General features: G+C 41.2%; 1 protein-coding gene across 3 annotated transcripts in view; it reads left to right on the forward strand.

Moving 5' to 3' along the window:
• LOC127415443 (intermembrane lipid transfer protein VPS13A-like) overlaps positions 1-15,770 on the forward strand; it is an 81,618-nt gene that overhangs the window by 31,700 nt on the left and 34,148 nt on the right. For all 3 annotated transcript variants that reach the window (XM_051654166.1, XM_051654167.1, XM_051654168.1), the window contains exons 40-49: positions 1,023-1,376; positions 5,704-5,805; positions 5,936-6,088; positions 6,261-6,519; positions 9,684-9,844; positions 9,998-10,101; positions 10,414-10,696; positions 12,487-12,894; positions 12,989-13,093; positions 14,853-14,999. In XM_051654166.1, the coding sequence (XP_051510126.1) occupies positions 1,023-1,376; positions 5,704-5,805; positions 5,936-6,088; positions 6,261-6,519; positions 9,684-9,844; positions 9,998-10,101; positions 10,414-10,696; positions 12,487-12,894; positions 12,989-13,093; positions 14,853-14,999 (2,076 nt within the window). The remainder of the gene's footprint in view (positions 1-1,022; positions 1,377-5,703; positions 5,806-5,935; positions 6,089-6,260; positions 6,520-9,683; positions 9,845-9,997; positions 10,102-10,413; positions 10,697-12,486; positions 12,895-12,988; positions 13,094-14,852; positions 15,000-15,770) is intronic.

The raw sequence follows: 15,770 nt of genomic DNA on the forward strand, positions 1-15,770 counted from the left end.
AGATGTAACATTGGATTTTTCAGCCAAGCAAGCACGCAGACATGTAAACAAAGGCTCTTTTTTTTTTTTTTTTTTTTATAGAACTACCTAAGGTAAAAGCAGATATAAAGTATATATTTTAGCTATTTGGGGCTTACAGCAGCAGTTATCGGAGCAAAAAAAAAGACTTTGTATTTGATGACTTACAGAAATAATATTTCACTTTGTGATTCTTTTGAAAATCTTTCAAACTGTGGTATTAGGGCAACAAAGTGAACAGTAAAGTCACATTCCTGGGAGTGAGAGCTTTCATTTAATATATGACTTGTCCATATATGTGCAATGTGAAGGACTTTTATTTTTATATAAATATTTCTACCCCATTACCTCTGGGGGGAACTAATTTTCAACGCAAATATGTTGAGATCTTATTTTGTTATTTTCCTCTGAAAAGTTTGGATTTTAAGATTTCAAATTACACCTCTATACTTTAACGTTTTACATGTATTTTTCCGAGATATAGCCCCCCATTTTGACCTGCCGGCGGGTCCATAGAGTTTAAGGGAATTTTGTTGCTTTTAAAATGGATTAAACCACCAGAGTTTTATGGATTACTTTTATGCTGTCTTTATGTGCTTTTTGGAGCTTCAAAGTTTTGGACCCCATTCACTTGCATTGAATGGACCCACAGAGCTGAAATATTCTTCTAAAAATCTTAAAGAAGAAAGAAAGTCATACACACCTTGGAATGGCATGAGGGTGAGTAATTAGAAAATTTAAATTTTTAGGTGAACTATTCTTAGTTTGCAAGACATTAAAATACATAACAAAAGCCAAAATCATATCATATTTAGTAACAAAGCAATAGATTCAATAGGGCAAGCGACAACTCCGTCAACTGGCATGAAACTCTCTCTCACTCCTTAGTTTAGCCCTGCTAACATCATAAGTGTACTTCAGGGGAAAAAATTAAGTGCTATGAAAAATATGGCCTCCACTTCTGTCCTGTCAGATTGAAAACCTCTGTCTTCCTCTTTCCATAGGTGTCTCCCATCATCATAAACACAGTCATGACCATTCAGTCAGCAGTGAGCCCTGCAGCCGAGACCCCTGAGGAGCTGGAGAGCCCTGTTTCACAGGATCTGTGGGAACGTCGCAGCCTAAAAGATCTGAAGCTCTGGTTCCTTGAGGAGGAAGGAGAGGAAGTCACCCAGTCCATAACTCCACTCATCCCTCAAGGAGAGTCTTTCAAAATCAATATCCAGTCCATCTGTGTGACGCTAGAGGCCGGGGTGGGTCATCGCACAGTGCCCATGCTGCTGGCCAAAGCCTTATTCCAAGGAGACGTGAAGAACTGGAGCACTCTCATTAACCTCCACTGCCACCTGGACCTGGAGGTCAGATCATGATGAAATAGACACACTTAAAATAGTTAAAAACTGATTGAAACAGTGTTGTATGCATGCCTGTTTATGTTTTGATATCAACAGCATAGAGTAATCTAATTATTTCATATCTTATTTAAACATGATTCTGTTTCATTCCTCCTGACCGCCAGAGGTGGTGCTAAGCACTAGTGGATAATCGCAGCGCCAGCCAGATAGGTCGAGAAAATATAACAACAAAGTCACGTCGTAACGCAGACCAAGCTGCAAGGATATAAACCCAGCCTCTTTCACTTTCTCGCTATATGATAGGTCATTGTCTTCTCTGCGCTGTCCAGTGCAGTTTAAATGAGTAGCGAGGATTCGCCCTCTCAAGCTGTGACCGCTCGCTTTACACCATTATTTGGATGGATTTTTTCATCTTTCATCATACGTGAGTGTATATTATTTTATATTGATTGTTAGTGTTGGCGACACCCTGTGCTTCTCAGTACTATCCGGTGGCTGGTGTCTGACCGCACTTAGGTAACGGTTTCCCTGAAGGCCTACAACTATTTTTGTATTTATCTTCTGTTACATAGTTACTATTCAGAATCAGCTTTATTGCCAAGTATGCTTACACATACAAGGAATTTGTCTTGGTGACAGGAGCTTCCAGTGTACAACCATACAAAACAATACAAAAACAGCAGCAAGACATAGATAATAATAAAAAATAAAAAATAGTTATACACATACGTACAGACACACACATATATACATATACACATACGTAGTGCAATCTCATACAAATCTGTTATCTGTTATGTACAGTGCAAATACAAATCTGTTATGTACGGTGCAGATTTATTTATTTATTTTTCCCCAGAGGAATGAAATGGCAGAAGAGGTTGGATGTGTTGGATAAATATAAAAAAGATTAAACTGTGTATTGCACAGTTATTGCTCAATGGGGCAATTTAACTGTTCATGAGATGGAAAGCCTGAGGAAAAAACTTCCTGTGCCTGACGGTTCTGGTACTCAGAGCTCTGAAGCATCAGTCAGAAGGCAACAGTTCAAAAAGGTAATGGGCAGGGTGTGTGGGTCCAGAGTGATTTTTCCAGCCTTTTTCCTCACTCTGGAAGTGTATAGTTCTTGAAGGGGGGGCACGGGGGACAACCAAAAATCCTCTCAGCAGTCCGAACTATCCTTTCTAGTCTTCTGATGTCTAATTCCATAGCTGAACCAAACCAGACAGTTATTGAAGTGCAGAGGACAGATTCAATGACTGCTGAGTAGAACTGTATCAGCAGCACCTGTGGCAGGTTGAACTTCCTCAGCTGGCGAAGGAAGTACTACCTCTGCTGAGCCTTTTTCACAATGGAGTCAATTTGTGTCTCCCACTTCAGGTCCTGTGAGATGGTAGTGCCCAGGAACCTGAATGACTCCACTGCTGCCACAGTGCTGTTTAGAATGGTGAGGGGGGGGGGTCAGTGTTGGGGTGTTCCTCCTAAAGTCCACAATCATCTCCACTGTTTTGAGCGTGTTCAGCTCAAGGTTGTTTTGACTGCACCAGACAGTCAGCTGTTTAACCTCCCGTCTGTATGCAGACTCATCGTCATCTCGGATGAGGCTGATGACAGTGGTGTGGTCTGCAAACTTCAGGAGCTTGACAGAGGGGTCCTTGGCAATGCAGTCATTGGTGTAGAGGGAGAAGAGTAATGGGGAGAGCACACATCCCTGGGGGGCACCAGTGCTGATTGTACAGGTGCTGGAAGTGAGTTTCCCCTGTCTCACAAGCTGCTGCCTGTCCGTCAGAAAGCTGGTAATCCACTGACAGATAGACATGGGAACAGAGAGTTGGTGTAATTTATTCTGGAGTATAGCTGGGATGATGGTCTTGAAAGCCCAACTGAAATCCACAAAAAGGATCCTTGCATATGTCCCTGGTCTGTCCAGATGTTGCAGGATATGATGCAATCCCATGTTGACTGCATCATCCACAGACCTATTTGCTCTAAGCAAATTGAAGGGGATCTAGAAAGGGTCCAGTGATGTTCTTCAGGTGGGCCAACACCAGTCTCTCAAATGATTTCATGACCACAGACGTCAGGGCGACAGGTCTGTAGTCATTAAGTCCTGTGATTTTTGGTTTCTTTGGGATGGGGATGATAGTGGAACGTTTGAAGCAGCATGGGACTTCACACTGCTCCAGTGATCTATTGAAGATCTGTGTGAAGATGGGGGCCAGCTGGTTAACACAGGATCGAAGACACGCTGGTGAGACCTGAAGCTTTCCTTGTCTTTTGTTTCCGAAAGGCGCGGCTCACATCATCTTCACAGATCTTAAGTGCAGGTTGAGTAGCAGGAGGGGGGAGGAGGGAGGTTGCAGGAGGTGTTGGTGTTTGTGTGAAGTGAAGGTCAGAGTGCGTGTGGGGTGTGATATTGGGCCTTTCAAATCTGCAGTAGAACACATTCAGGTCTTCAGCCAGTTGTTGGTCCACCACAGGGTTGAGAGTAGGAGTCCTGTAATTTGAGAGTTGTTTCATGACACTCCACACTGATGCAGGGTCGTTAGCTGAAAACTTGTTTTTCAGCTTCTCAGAGTATCTTCTTTTAGCCACTCTGATTTCCTTATTTAGTGTGTTCTTGGCCTGATTGTACAAGACTTTTCCCCCACCCCTGTAAGCATCCTCTTTGGCCTGACGAAGCTGCCTGAGCTCTGCTGTAAACCACGGTTTGTCGTTGTTGAACATTAAATAAGTCCTAGTAGGAATGCACATATCCTAACAGAAACTGATATGTGATGTAACAGTATCTGTGAGCTCGTATGAGGATTCTGCCCTATTTAGACAATTAGTTGCTTTGTGCCCCAACGAGACTGCATGCTCTATGCAACACCAGGATATTGCTAGAGCACATTCAGAAGCTTGGCCTCACTGTGAACGAAACAAAGAGTTGTTTGGTTCCAGTGCAGTCCATAACCTTTATTGCAATGACACTGGACTCTCTCACGATGTCTGCCACATTGTCACACGCTCGGACAGACAGTATTCGTCTTCTACTCACTTGAATCCGACTGGGGGCAAAACTTCCTTATGGTGTCCTTCTACAGCTAATGGCAATGCTGGCGGCTGCCACCTCAGTGGTTCCTTTAGCTTTGCACCTCAGGCCCCTACAGAGGTGGAACAACAGTTTACGGTTGAACCCGGCAAGACATTGTCATCGAATGATTGTTGTCTCTCCTTCTTGTGTCCGTGCGCTAAAACCTTGGAATCGGTTGCCGTTTTTGATAGCCGGGGTGTCCCTGGGGGTTGTTCCTTCTCATCGGAAAGTAATCGCAACCGATGCTTCGCTTACGGAATGGGAGGCAACGTGGAACCAGAGGGGAATTGGTGGTCATTGGTCGCCAACAGAGGCCTTAGAGCATATCAACATTCTCGAGCTGAATGCAGTGTATTTTGGGCTACAACATTTCTTACCAGTCATTTGAGGCCGCCATGTGCTTGTCCGATCCGACAACACATTGACGGTTTTTCATCTGAATCATCAGGGCGGCACCAGGTCTCTCGAGTCTTTACAGCTAACTTGCAGGATCCTCATATGGTCTCAGTACCGACTGCCGTCATTGAGATCAGTTCATCTCCCTTGATATATTTATTATTATTATTATAATTTTTGTCCTTTTTTTTTTTCATCATCTATGGCCCGTGGGCCCTAGTTTGGGCACCTCTGGCGGTCAGGAGGAATGAAACATGAATTCCGGATGACCGCCAGAGTTCCTTGTCATTCGGAGTGTGCGAGAAAGCATTCCAAAGCTGGGCACCGAACTGCTGCAGTTTATATCCTTGCAGCTCAGTCTGTGTCACGATGTGACTTTGTTGTTATATTTTCTTGAGCTGGTGCTGCGATTATCCACTAGTGCTTAGCACAGCCTCTGGCGGTAATCCAGAATTCACAGAACCACAGTTACGTACATAACTAGCGTTTTCTTGTTTTTTTTTTTCTTTTGTATGCTCGGATTTTGGGTGATTATCACCATGTTATGTGCATGTACTTGAAACACACTCATTGTTACATTTAAGCAAAGAATCATAGCTCTGGACGGGGGCTTCATAATCCAGGGTTAAAATTTGTGCTGCTAACCCCCTAGCAAAATTACAAGTGTTTTTGTTTTTGTTTAAAATGTACAGATTTTTATCCCAATCTAAGAGAGCCTTTAACCAGGCTTAAAAAGACAAAAACTATCCAGGGTTACATGTTGTGTGTAGAGTCCTAACACATTCATAATACACTGGACAAATTATTTGAAATTAGATTTTTAGGATATTTTTGTAACATATTGTTTGTTTCCTGTAGGTGAATTATTATAATGAGACGATGGGTTTATGGGAGCCGCTGCTGGAACCGCTTGATGATGAGGCCAAAGATGGGTTTAGACCCTGGACACTGGCACTTAAGGTTACGTTTTAAACTCATTCTTAATCTCTTCATTACAAACTCAAAGTTATGCAGTTCTCTGATTAATTACAAAGCTTTCATGAATGGTTTTCAGAGTTTGCATGCTAATTTTCTGTCTTTATGACCACAGATGAAGAAGAAACCAGTAGTGTATTCTGGGATATCTGATGAGGTGGATGGCAGTGTGCCTGAATATAAAACGGTCATCAGCATCACAAGCAAAGACCAGCTCAACATCACTCTCTCTAAGTGTGGCCTACACATGCTCAGTAATCTAGGAATGGTAAGAGATTTTACTAGCTGTATTGATGATCGCAGCATGTTGAGGTTGTTAAAAAGTGAGAACCCTTTTCAAACAGAAGCATTTTCACTTGTGGTCTCAGACTTTTGGACCCCACTGTATATTTAAATAAAGACAATGTATCTGATAGTTGTTTCTTCTGGTTGGTTTGCAGGCATTTGCAGAGGCCACTAAGCAGACAGCAGAGTGCTTTCAGACAGATCAGGCTCCGTTTGTGGTAAAGAATCATTTGGGTTTGGCTGTGTCGGTGCTGCACAGCGAGGTGTTTAGGCCCATCGGTAAAGAGTCTACACAGCATGTGGTGGAGCTCAAGGATGGAGAGAGTCTGAATATGGACTACACCCTCACAGCTGTGTCCACTGACCAGTTCTCTGCCATGACCAGCCTCAGTACCAAAAACTACATAAAGCCAAGTAAGACTGATTAACAGCACATTTCTTTTTTTTTATTTAACACAAAACATATATCCATAATAACCCTGACAAATAACAAATTTCTCAAAATAAACAAATTAATGACTGAAATTGCATTTTGCTATGGAAACTAGATACTAATGTAACTATGGTTTTATGAATGCTGGATGACCGCCAAAGGGCAGCTCAGCCTATGGATATTTCTGCTGAGGCATAATCTAGACATAAAACCAACAAAGAGATGCGAGGTAGGCCCCCCCAAAAGGGCACAATACTTGTCACTCCTCCTCTTCCACCTCTTGCGGATAACAAGCATTGTCCGAGAGACAAGGAACGAGGAGCATCTAAATCTTTTGGTTTACTAACTGCGGGGACAATACTTTATGCAGAAAAGATGGATTAGGCCAAAGTGTCGTACCTGCGAACGCCTTCGCAAACATTGTAGGTTTTCTGAAAGCGCATAAAACTCCCCAGTGCATTTTTCTGAAACCACCGCTAACAGAAAAGCCGTTATCAGCATGACCCACTTTAGTTCAGCTTGTGTTAACTGTTCTAAGGGCGTTACACACAGTGAGTTTAAATCCTATTGCGAGCTGCACAATGCTCGGTATGGACGAAGACGGTGCGCACCTTGAAGGAAAGAAGACACAAGTTTGTGCGACCCGAGGGGCAGCCCACCTACCCCTTTGTGTCGTGCAGAGATCACGGCTACATAAACTTTAAACGTAGAAGATGTTCCTTTGTCAAGCAGTTCTTGCATAAACTGTAGTATCAGCACAACTGAACACTGCATTGCGATGATATTTAGCAGAAAATATTTTCCACCTATTCCCAAACAAGGCTCTAGTTGATGCCCTAATATTATTCAGCGTATTCTGAACCGAAAAATTTAAGTCTGTCTTGGCACCCAGAGCTGTAGACTGTGAGGCTGAGGGTGCCACAACTGACCCCCCAGCTGAGACAATAAATCCTTCCTTAAAGGGAGAGGCCATGGAGTCCTCCAAATAAGAGAGAACAGGAGGACACAGGAGGTGTTTTATCTGGCAAATTCTGAATAATCTTTTAGAAAGTTCTCTGCCACTCATGCACTAGTTTCGTTCGTTCAGGAAAACCACATACGACAATGAGTGGATTCCTTTGCGTTAGAAAGGTCCACCGACATTGTGCCATAGCACTCTCAAATTTGATACACCACGTCTGAGAGCAATCTCCATTCCACCAGATCGAGCTGATATCTCAAGAGGAAATTCGCCATTATGTTCAGCACTCCTGGTAAATGGACAGCTCTCAAGGATGCTATTTCGGGAGAGCCCTGCACAAAATGCAGACTGTCAAGTTTTAGGGACAAAATAGAGGGAGTAACGCCCTGATGATTGATATTGTACACCATCGACACATTGTCCGATTGCACAAGGACTTGTTTGCCACAAAGATGGGGTAAAAAATGCCTCAAGGCCAACATTACTGCTCTCAGCTCTTGTAAATTGATATGATCCAATGCATTGCGTCATCGAACAGGAATTTAGTACCACGCCGATGAATTGAATGGACTTGCTTGGAACAAGTGAGCTTTTCTCCATATTTACAGAGAGGTCCAGCGTGTTTATATTGCTGCGCACCACGGAGATGTCTGCCTGAGTGCACGCCAGCATTGGAGAACAGAGAAGCCAATGATCCAGGTAAGGCAAAATCTTTAATCCTGTTTCCATTAATGGTGTTAGGGTTGCCTGCATGCATCTTGAGAATACCCTTGTTGCCAGAGATAAGCCGAAGGGCAGGACTTTGAACTGAAATAAACGGTCTTGGAAAGCAAATCTGAGAAACTTGCGGTGAGACGCTACTATCAGAATGTGAAAGTACGCGTCTCGTTGATCGAGCATGGTGAACCACTGATTTTGGGAAACTATCTCGAGAACATCTGATATCTTTAACAAAGTGTAAGGTAATTTCTTGAGGTAACAATTAAACCCTCTCAAATCCAACACTGGACAGAAACCGCCGTCTTTCTTCGGTACGAGGAAGTAAACTGAACAGAAACCCTCAATCCACTCTGAACATTCTACCTCTTCTATGGCTCCTTTCGCCATGAGGGCATGAATTTTGGACATTAATACTTTCTTTTGAACAGAACTTTTTACAGCTGTTTGGGTCAACCTTGTTCGCGGAGGGGGCAGATGTCTGAACTGCAGTTGATACCCCTCTGTCAGCGTAGAGAGGACCCATGTGTCCCGGGTAACAATTGCCCATGCTGCCAGTTGGTGTTTCGAGGACAGTCCAGCCATCGGTGCAGTCTTTGACCTGCACCTTCTTGGATCGTGATGGCCCTTTCAATCTGCCTGCAGGGGAAATTTATCCAGCCTGCAAGGTTCTAACTGCTGCCGTTTAGACTTTCTAAAGCATCAGCAGCTACGGGTCTAAATATGTGGCCATGTACGGGAGGTAGTTCCCAGAGGTAGTTGGACCTACAAGCATCCGAGAGGGGTGCCTCAGCAGACCATACATTATGCTGTGCTCGTATAAGCATGGCCATAAGGTGTCCAAACTCTGATTATCAAGCCCAAACCTTGCAGTGCCGACCTGATCGCATCCCTTAAAAAGGGCTCTGCACCTGACTGACTCACAGCTGAATCCACTGCGAATAGGAGATGAGAGAGTGTGTCATATTCATCAAAGAAGGCGCAGTGCGTGCAGAGGGCTGACGGGGCCTCCTGGAGTTGTTCTTGACAGAGACACAAGGGGCATTCTATATGCCAGTCATCAAGCTCTAGGGGAGTTTACAGAGGTCAAGGAAAAAAACATGAAGCTCTATCAAACTGTACCGCCTTCGATCCAAACCTGAGTAGAAAAAGATGAGGAGTGACAAGTATCATACCCTTTAGTTGGGGGGGTGTATAATACTTGTCTCTTTGTTAGTATTATGTCTCGCTCCCCGCTATGCGCAGCAGGAATATCTATTGGCAGAGCCGCCCTCTGGTGGTCAGGAGGCATGAAATAGAACATCACAAATTACTATTACTGATAAAAGACATAAATGACTATTACTTTTCTAAGTGGTCATACGTACAATTTTTATTCTGCGGGAAAAATCTAGTCTTCATTTGTATATTTTAATCCTATAAATTGCTAGAAAAAAAAATAGTTTGTAAATTTTTTTTCCCCTCAAGCTCCAGTTGGTCACACTGCTGCAAGTGTCATCCCACTAATCAAAACGGGACGGGGCATGTACAGCGTCATGCACCAAGAGTCAGGTGTCACACGCTTCTTTGTCTGTCAGATTTACACTGTCGAGGGGAGCAAATATGTCAAGATCCGCTCTCCTTTCCAGGTGGGTTTTATTTCAACCACACAAACACATACACGCTTAAAGGCAAACAAACTCTGTTGCAGACAATGACACCTGCACACAGTACACACATAAATACATAATTGTTGACAGATAGATTGATCATGATGTCATTGTTTTGAATTGATTTTGTAGATTATCAATCACTTCTCAGTGCCGTTTCGAGTTTATGAGGGTTCAGTGTGCCTGGGTGTCTCTCTGCCTACAGAAGAGTTCTGTGTGCCACTGGGCTCGTACAGGTCAGTTACAGCAATCAACTAACTCAATCTTTGGACTCATACTACGACAAACCATGATACACAAAAGGAGATGTTCCTACGGCTCTTTTCAATTCAAGTATGGAAGCTCTGTGGCTATGTGCCACTATTGAGCTCAAAAAGACACCATAAAAGTAGCCCATATAACTTGTGTACTAAGTCTTCTGAAAACATATGATACCTTTTTGGCTATTACTGGATGTCTACTGAAAATTAGGTTTTAATCTATACATGACTTTTACACAGATAAACTTGCAGTTTTTAGACATCTTTTGTGTCTTTATTATCCTACAGAGCTGAACTAAACCTGCAGCCTGGAGTTGAAGGCGATGAGGAGTACAAGCACTCTGAGGGTTTCACTTATAATGAGGTGATTCAGAAACCTGGAGAGTGCCTGGAGAAGACCTGCCATCACAGAGACAGTGCTCGGATGATGAAGATCAACATGGTTCCTCTTCCAGACTCTGTGATGTCACACAGCACTGAGGAGGAGTTTGACAAGCCCTTTGTTCTGCACCTGTGGCCCTGCGTTCTCCTCCGCAACCTGCTACCATACCCCATCACCTTCAAGTTACAGGTACAAGATGAGCCTGCCTGTCATCAGACTCAGATGTGTTGTATTTAGACCTGTCACCAGTGTTGCCAAAAGTACCGGTACTACTGTACCAAGTCGGTACTAAGATAAAAAAAATATGTCATGATACCAGTGTTTCTGCAGTACCGGTTGTACCGAAAACCGACATAATTCGGTCCCTGCGTGCTCTTTGACTGATATGCGACTACTTCTAAATGCTCACACGCTTATTTTAGCATGTGCTCTGTTACTAAGTCCAAGTGTGATTATTAGATCGCGAAAGGCTGCAATCTTAGTCTGCATGAGCTGCATGCTTTGAATGTGTGAAACCAAGCGTTCATACACTGGAAACTCCACAGACATTGAGAATCATTCGGATTGTATGAGATGACAAAGCAGAGCACTAATCCACTGTGAAGCACGCAGCACATGTAGACTACATACAGTATTTATGTAATTAAATCACAGCATTTGCGCTTTAACCATCACACTGGCAAATGTAGCAAACTGTTTATTCAGAGAAGTGAAGCTTCCATAAAACCACACGTCAAAATCCATAGCTCACGTCAAAATAAAAGAACAATTCAAAATAAAAGCTAGATGCCTGAAATTGAAGAAATTGCAACAGAAATATATTACAACTGTATAGTAAAATGTAATATTCACTGTTGTAGTAATATTAATAAAAATAATTAATATAAATAATAATAATAATTGAGAAACACAAGGAAACACTCATTTCTTTTAATTTATTATTTACATTGAAATTTAAGTTTAAATATGCTAAAGGAGTGTGTTCAGTAGCACATTACCATCTTAGCATATTTTTTCTGTGGTATCGAAATTGGTATCGAGAACCATGAAATTTCACTGATATCAGCACTAACTACTGAAATTTTGGTATTGTGACAATACTACCTTTCACATTAATTACATAAACACCTGCTCTGGTTAGCTGACATTTTTATATTTTTGAAGGTGCTAATTCCACACATTAAAGCAATCTAAGAATCCATCGTCCCACCTGGCGAACGCCAGACTTGGCGAACCATCACAACTGCAGATCCTACCAACAACAGTGTCTAAATATAAACAGTACCAAATGCCTAATGTTGACATCTAACTAAGATTCCATTTACAATATATAATTTGTCGTACTGTAAACGAAGATGCTGCGTAACGGCATGTAATCAAAGCCAATCAAATGTTATTATTAATGTACAATCATGAGTGGGATTTTAGACTAATGAGATTGAGGGTGGGGTTGCCCATTGACGTCACAGAAGTAGAAACCAAGCGATCAACAAAATGTTGCTTGACACTGCTACAGCTGGATAAGTCAAAAACACAGTCTTACATGAAAGAGAGAGGTTTTATTGCTTAACGCTGTATCACGCTAATTACACATGGCTAGGACATGGTGTAACAGACAGTTTTACAAAATATATCCATTTAAAATAATGCTTCAAAGAGTTATAGCCTGCTTTGATATGTTTGAATATGGCCTGTTGTTCAATGTTTGTTTTTTTTAGCTGAAATGATTTGTATTTAAAATGTTTAATTATTTTAACATTTTTATTTATTATAATTCATGTTATAATATTGCTGTAATTGGTGGTCAGGGGGAAAAAATTAATTCCTTGCTTTAATCTAAAAAATAATAATATTATTTGTAAATTTTTTTCATTAAAAAGGTGTTTCTCAAATGAAGATTAAAGCTTTTAGGCTTATGAAAACAGATATGAAATATATATTTACATATTTTAACAAAAAAAAAATATTTTATTTTACAGGGCAATGAAGATTCTCCCCCCTCTGTACTAAAAGAGGGCCACTCCTCCCAGATCCACACAGCTATCTTGAATTTTTCCACTCTGGAGTTGAAGCTCCTGGGATATCTGCAGCACGACTGGGAAGCCCAGTTCAGTCTCTGCAGCGACCATGACGAAATCAGCTTCATCAAATTCCACTCGCTGCCATTGGATGAGGAGACGGAGGCAAGGGCGGAGCTAGATATTTCTGTCCATGTTAAGAAGGAGGGGCAAATGGTCGTGGCCATCCACTCGCCCTACTGGATGGTGAACAAGACGGGCAGACTGCTGCAGTATAAGGCAGACGATATTCATCGCAAACACCCCAAAGATTACGACATGCCCCTCCTCTTCTCCTTCAAACCACGCAACTTCCTGCAGAACAACAAGGTTTGAAATAATGTTGTCAAGCATGCAATTAACATTCACCTTTTAAACTGATTACTTGACCAACCTTTCAGTCTGGCTGTTTTTTGTTTAACAGGTCCGCTTAATGATCTCAGACAGTGAATTATCGGATGATTTCTCCATTGACACTGTTGGCCATAATGGTCGAGTCAAATGCAAAGGGAAGCAAAAGGATTATCTGGTGAGGATCATCACAGCCATCAGCCTGTCAAACGATTCAGTATATTTATCAAATTAATTACATAGTGTGTCGATTTAGTTAATTAAACCAGACCCTTAAAACAAAACATTAGGAAACTGAAAACAGAGATTTAATTTGTGTGGACATTCCATCTGTGCTTTTTTTCTAGTTGTTGGCTGTTACGTCATGTCTCACTGTTCTTTATGCCATTTATGCCAAAGAGTTCATTTACTTTAGAACATGCATTAATTGGACTAGCCTGACCATTTTTTTTTTTTAGCTTGATATGAGCTAAAGAAGCAAAATTTGGAATTATCAAATTTGATGGCTGATTTGAAAATGTATTAATATAAAAATAATCTTGACAAACACATTTGTAGAGTTCAGTTTTTTCCCATTCAAGTAGATAGGAGTTGTACTTGTATGGCTGTTACCTACATTGAAAATAGCTGCTCAGGTGTGTTACCTAGATGGCCACCGAGTGAATTGAAGGACCTTAAAGGGACTTTGCCAATTGCCAAACAGCTTCAGCTGGCGCACAGCCACCCTGACATTATCCTGTAGGATATCTTGATAAACTTGGGAATTCAGTTTTTCCTCTGATGGCAAGCGGTCCAGACCCCAAAGCAGCAAAGGAGCCCCAAATCATGCATCAGCTGCATGTTCTTCTCAAACTGTTCAACCTTAGTTTCATCAGTCCACAAAACATTTTCCCAGTAGCATTGTGGTGTCAAGGTGGTCTTTAGCAAACTTCAGGCACGTAGCAACGTTTTAGTTGGAAAGCAGCAGCTTCCTGCGTGGTGTCCTGCCATTGACACCACGCCTGTTTAATATTTTCCATATAATAGACTCATGAACAGAGATGTTAACCAGTTCCAATGATTCCCTCAAGTCTTTAGCTGGTTCTTTTTTTACCTCATTGAGCATTCTGCGGTGTACACTTTGAGTCATCTTGGCTGTATGGCCACTTCTAGGGAGAGTAGCTACAGTACAAAATCATCTCCATTTATAGACAGTTTGTCTAACTGTGGACAGATGAATATCTAAGCTCTTCAAGATAACTTTGTGACCCTTTCCAGCTTTATGCAAAACAACAATTCTTGATCGTAGTTCTTCTGAGCACTTTTTATTGCGAGGCATGGTCTACGTCAGCAGATGCTTCTTGTGAATAGCAAACTTAAAATGTATGAACCCACACCTCCAATCTCATTTCATTAATTGGATGCCAGGTTTGCCAACTCCTGACTCTGATTAGCTTTTGTTGATTTCATTAGCCTAGGTGTTGACACTTTTTCCAACCTACACTGTGAATGTTTGATGTATTCAATATTTTCAAGAACAATACATTAATGTATGTGTTATTAGTTAAAACAGATTGTGTTTGTTCGTTATTGTAACTTAGATGAAGACCAAACCTGATTTTAAGACAAATTTACACATATACATAAATGCAGGTTATTCAAAAGGGTTCACATACATTTTCTTGCCACTGTAGTTATTTAGATATTGTTTTATGCTACTGTTTTAGATGATGCAGCCTTTCAAAAGTCTTGTAATAGTTAAAACAATAACCTAATGTCAGTTAACATTGATATTATATAGGCTTTGGGAATAATAGCTTATAACTATAGATTTGAAATAGAACCAAAATAGAACCAATGGGATACATTAAGATGTTTGACCTCAGCCTCTAAATCACAGTCTAAAGTCAAAGCCTCCTCAAATGTGGGTGTTGAATGATTATCTGTTTTGGTGGCAGGTGGGGGTGAAGATCAATGCAAGCAGCTTCAGTTTGACACGTCTGGTGACTTTCCTGCCTTTCTGCATGCTGGTGAACAGAACCAAACATGTGATCCGTGTCTGTGAGGAGGGTCAGGAGCACTGGACAGAAGCCCGACCCGGACAGGTCAGAAAATGATCCTACAAACGGATTGCAGCTGAAGCAATGTTAAAGGAATATTCCAGGTTTAATACAAGTTAAGCTCAATCAACAGCTCTAGTGACAATGTTGATTACCACAAAAAAATTATTTTGTTTAAAAGTGGTTAGTGGGAATGATGTTTTAATATTGGATATAACTTTACACATAAGGTGAGTGTGCAATTTAATCACACACAAATCAGGTAAACACATACTGTTTTCATCTTGTAGCAAGACTTTCGAAACAGTGTACTGTAACGTTTACGGACTGGCCCCATTCACTTCCATTGTAAGCGCATTACTGTATCTGCGAATATTTTATTTATTGTTTTTTTTTAAATAAATGAGGGACGAGTAGAAATCCTTTTTTGTGAAAGTAAAGATTATGCCTCAAATGCTGTTAATTGTGCTTAACTTGTATTAAACCCGAAATATTCCTTGAGACAGTTCACTCTAAAATGAAAATTCTGTTGCCAGTTAACATGTTGTTCCAAACCTGTGTGCTGTTATTTTCTTCTGTGGAACACGGAAAAAAATGTGTTAGAATCTTTACACATCAAGTTGTATATCAAGCTTTAAAAAGGACATAAAATCAATAACATAGCACCATATAAGTAGTCCATACCATTAATACACAATATTTAAATTCACTTCCAATTCAAGTCATTAATCACTGATAATCCTGCCCCATACTCTGGCTTTCAAATCAAACATGGCTCCTTTTAATGCATCACATTAGATTGGATGTCAATTACAT

Source organism: Myxocyprinus asiaticus, chromosome 24, assembly GCF_019703515.2.
Source record: "Myxocyprinus asiaticus isolate MX2 ecotype Aquarium Trade chromosome 24, UBuf_Myxa_2, whole genome shotgun sequence".
Taxonomy (NCBI): domain Eukaryota; kingdom Metazoa; phylum Chordata; class Actinopteri; order Cypriniformes; family Catostomidae; genus Myxocyprinus; species Myxocyprinus asiaticus.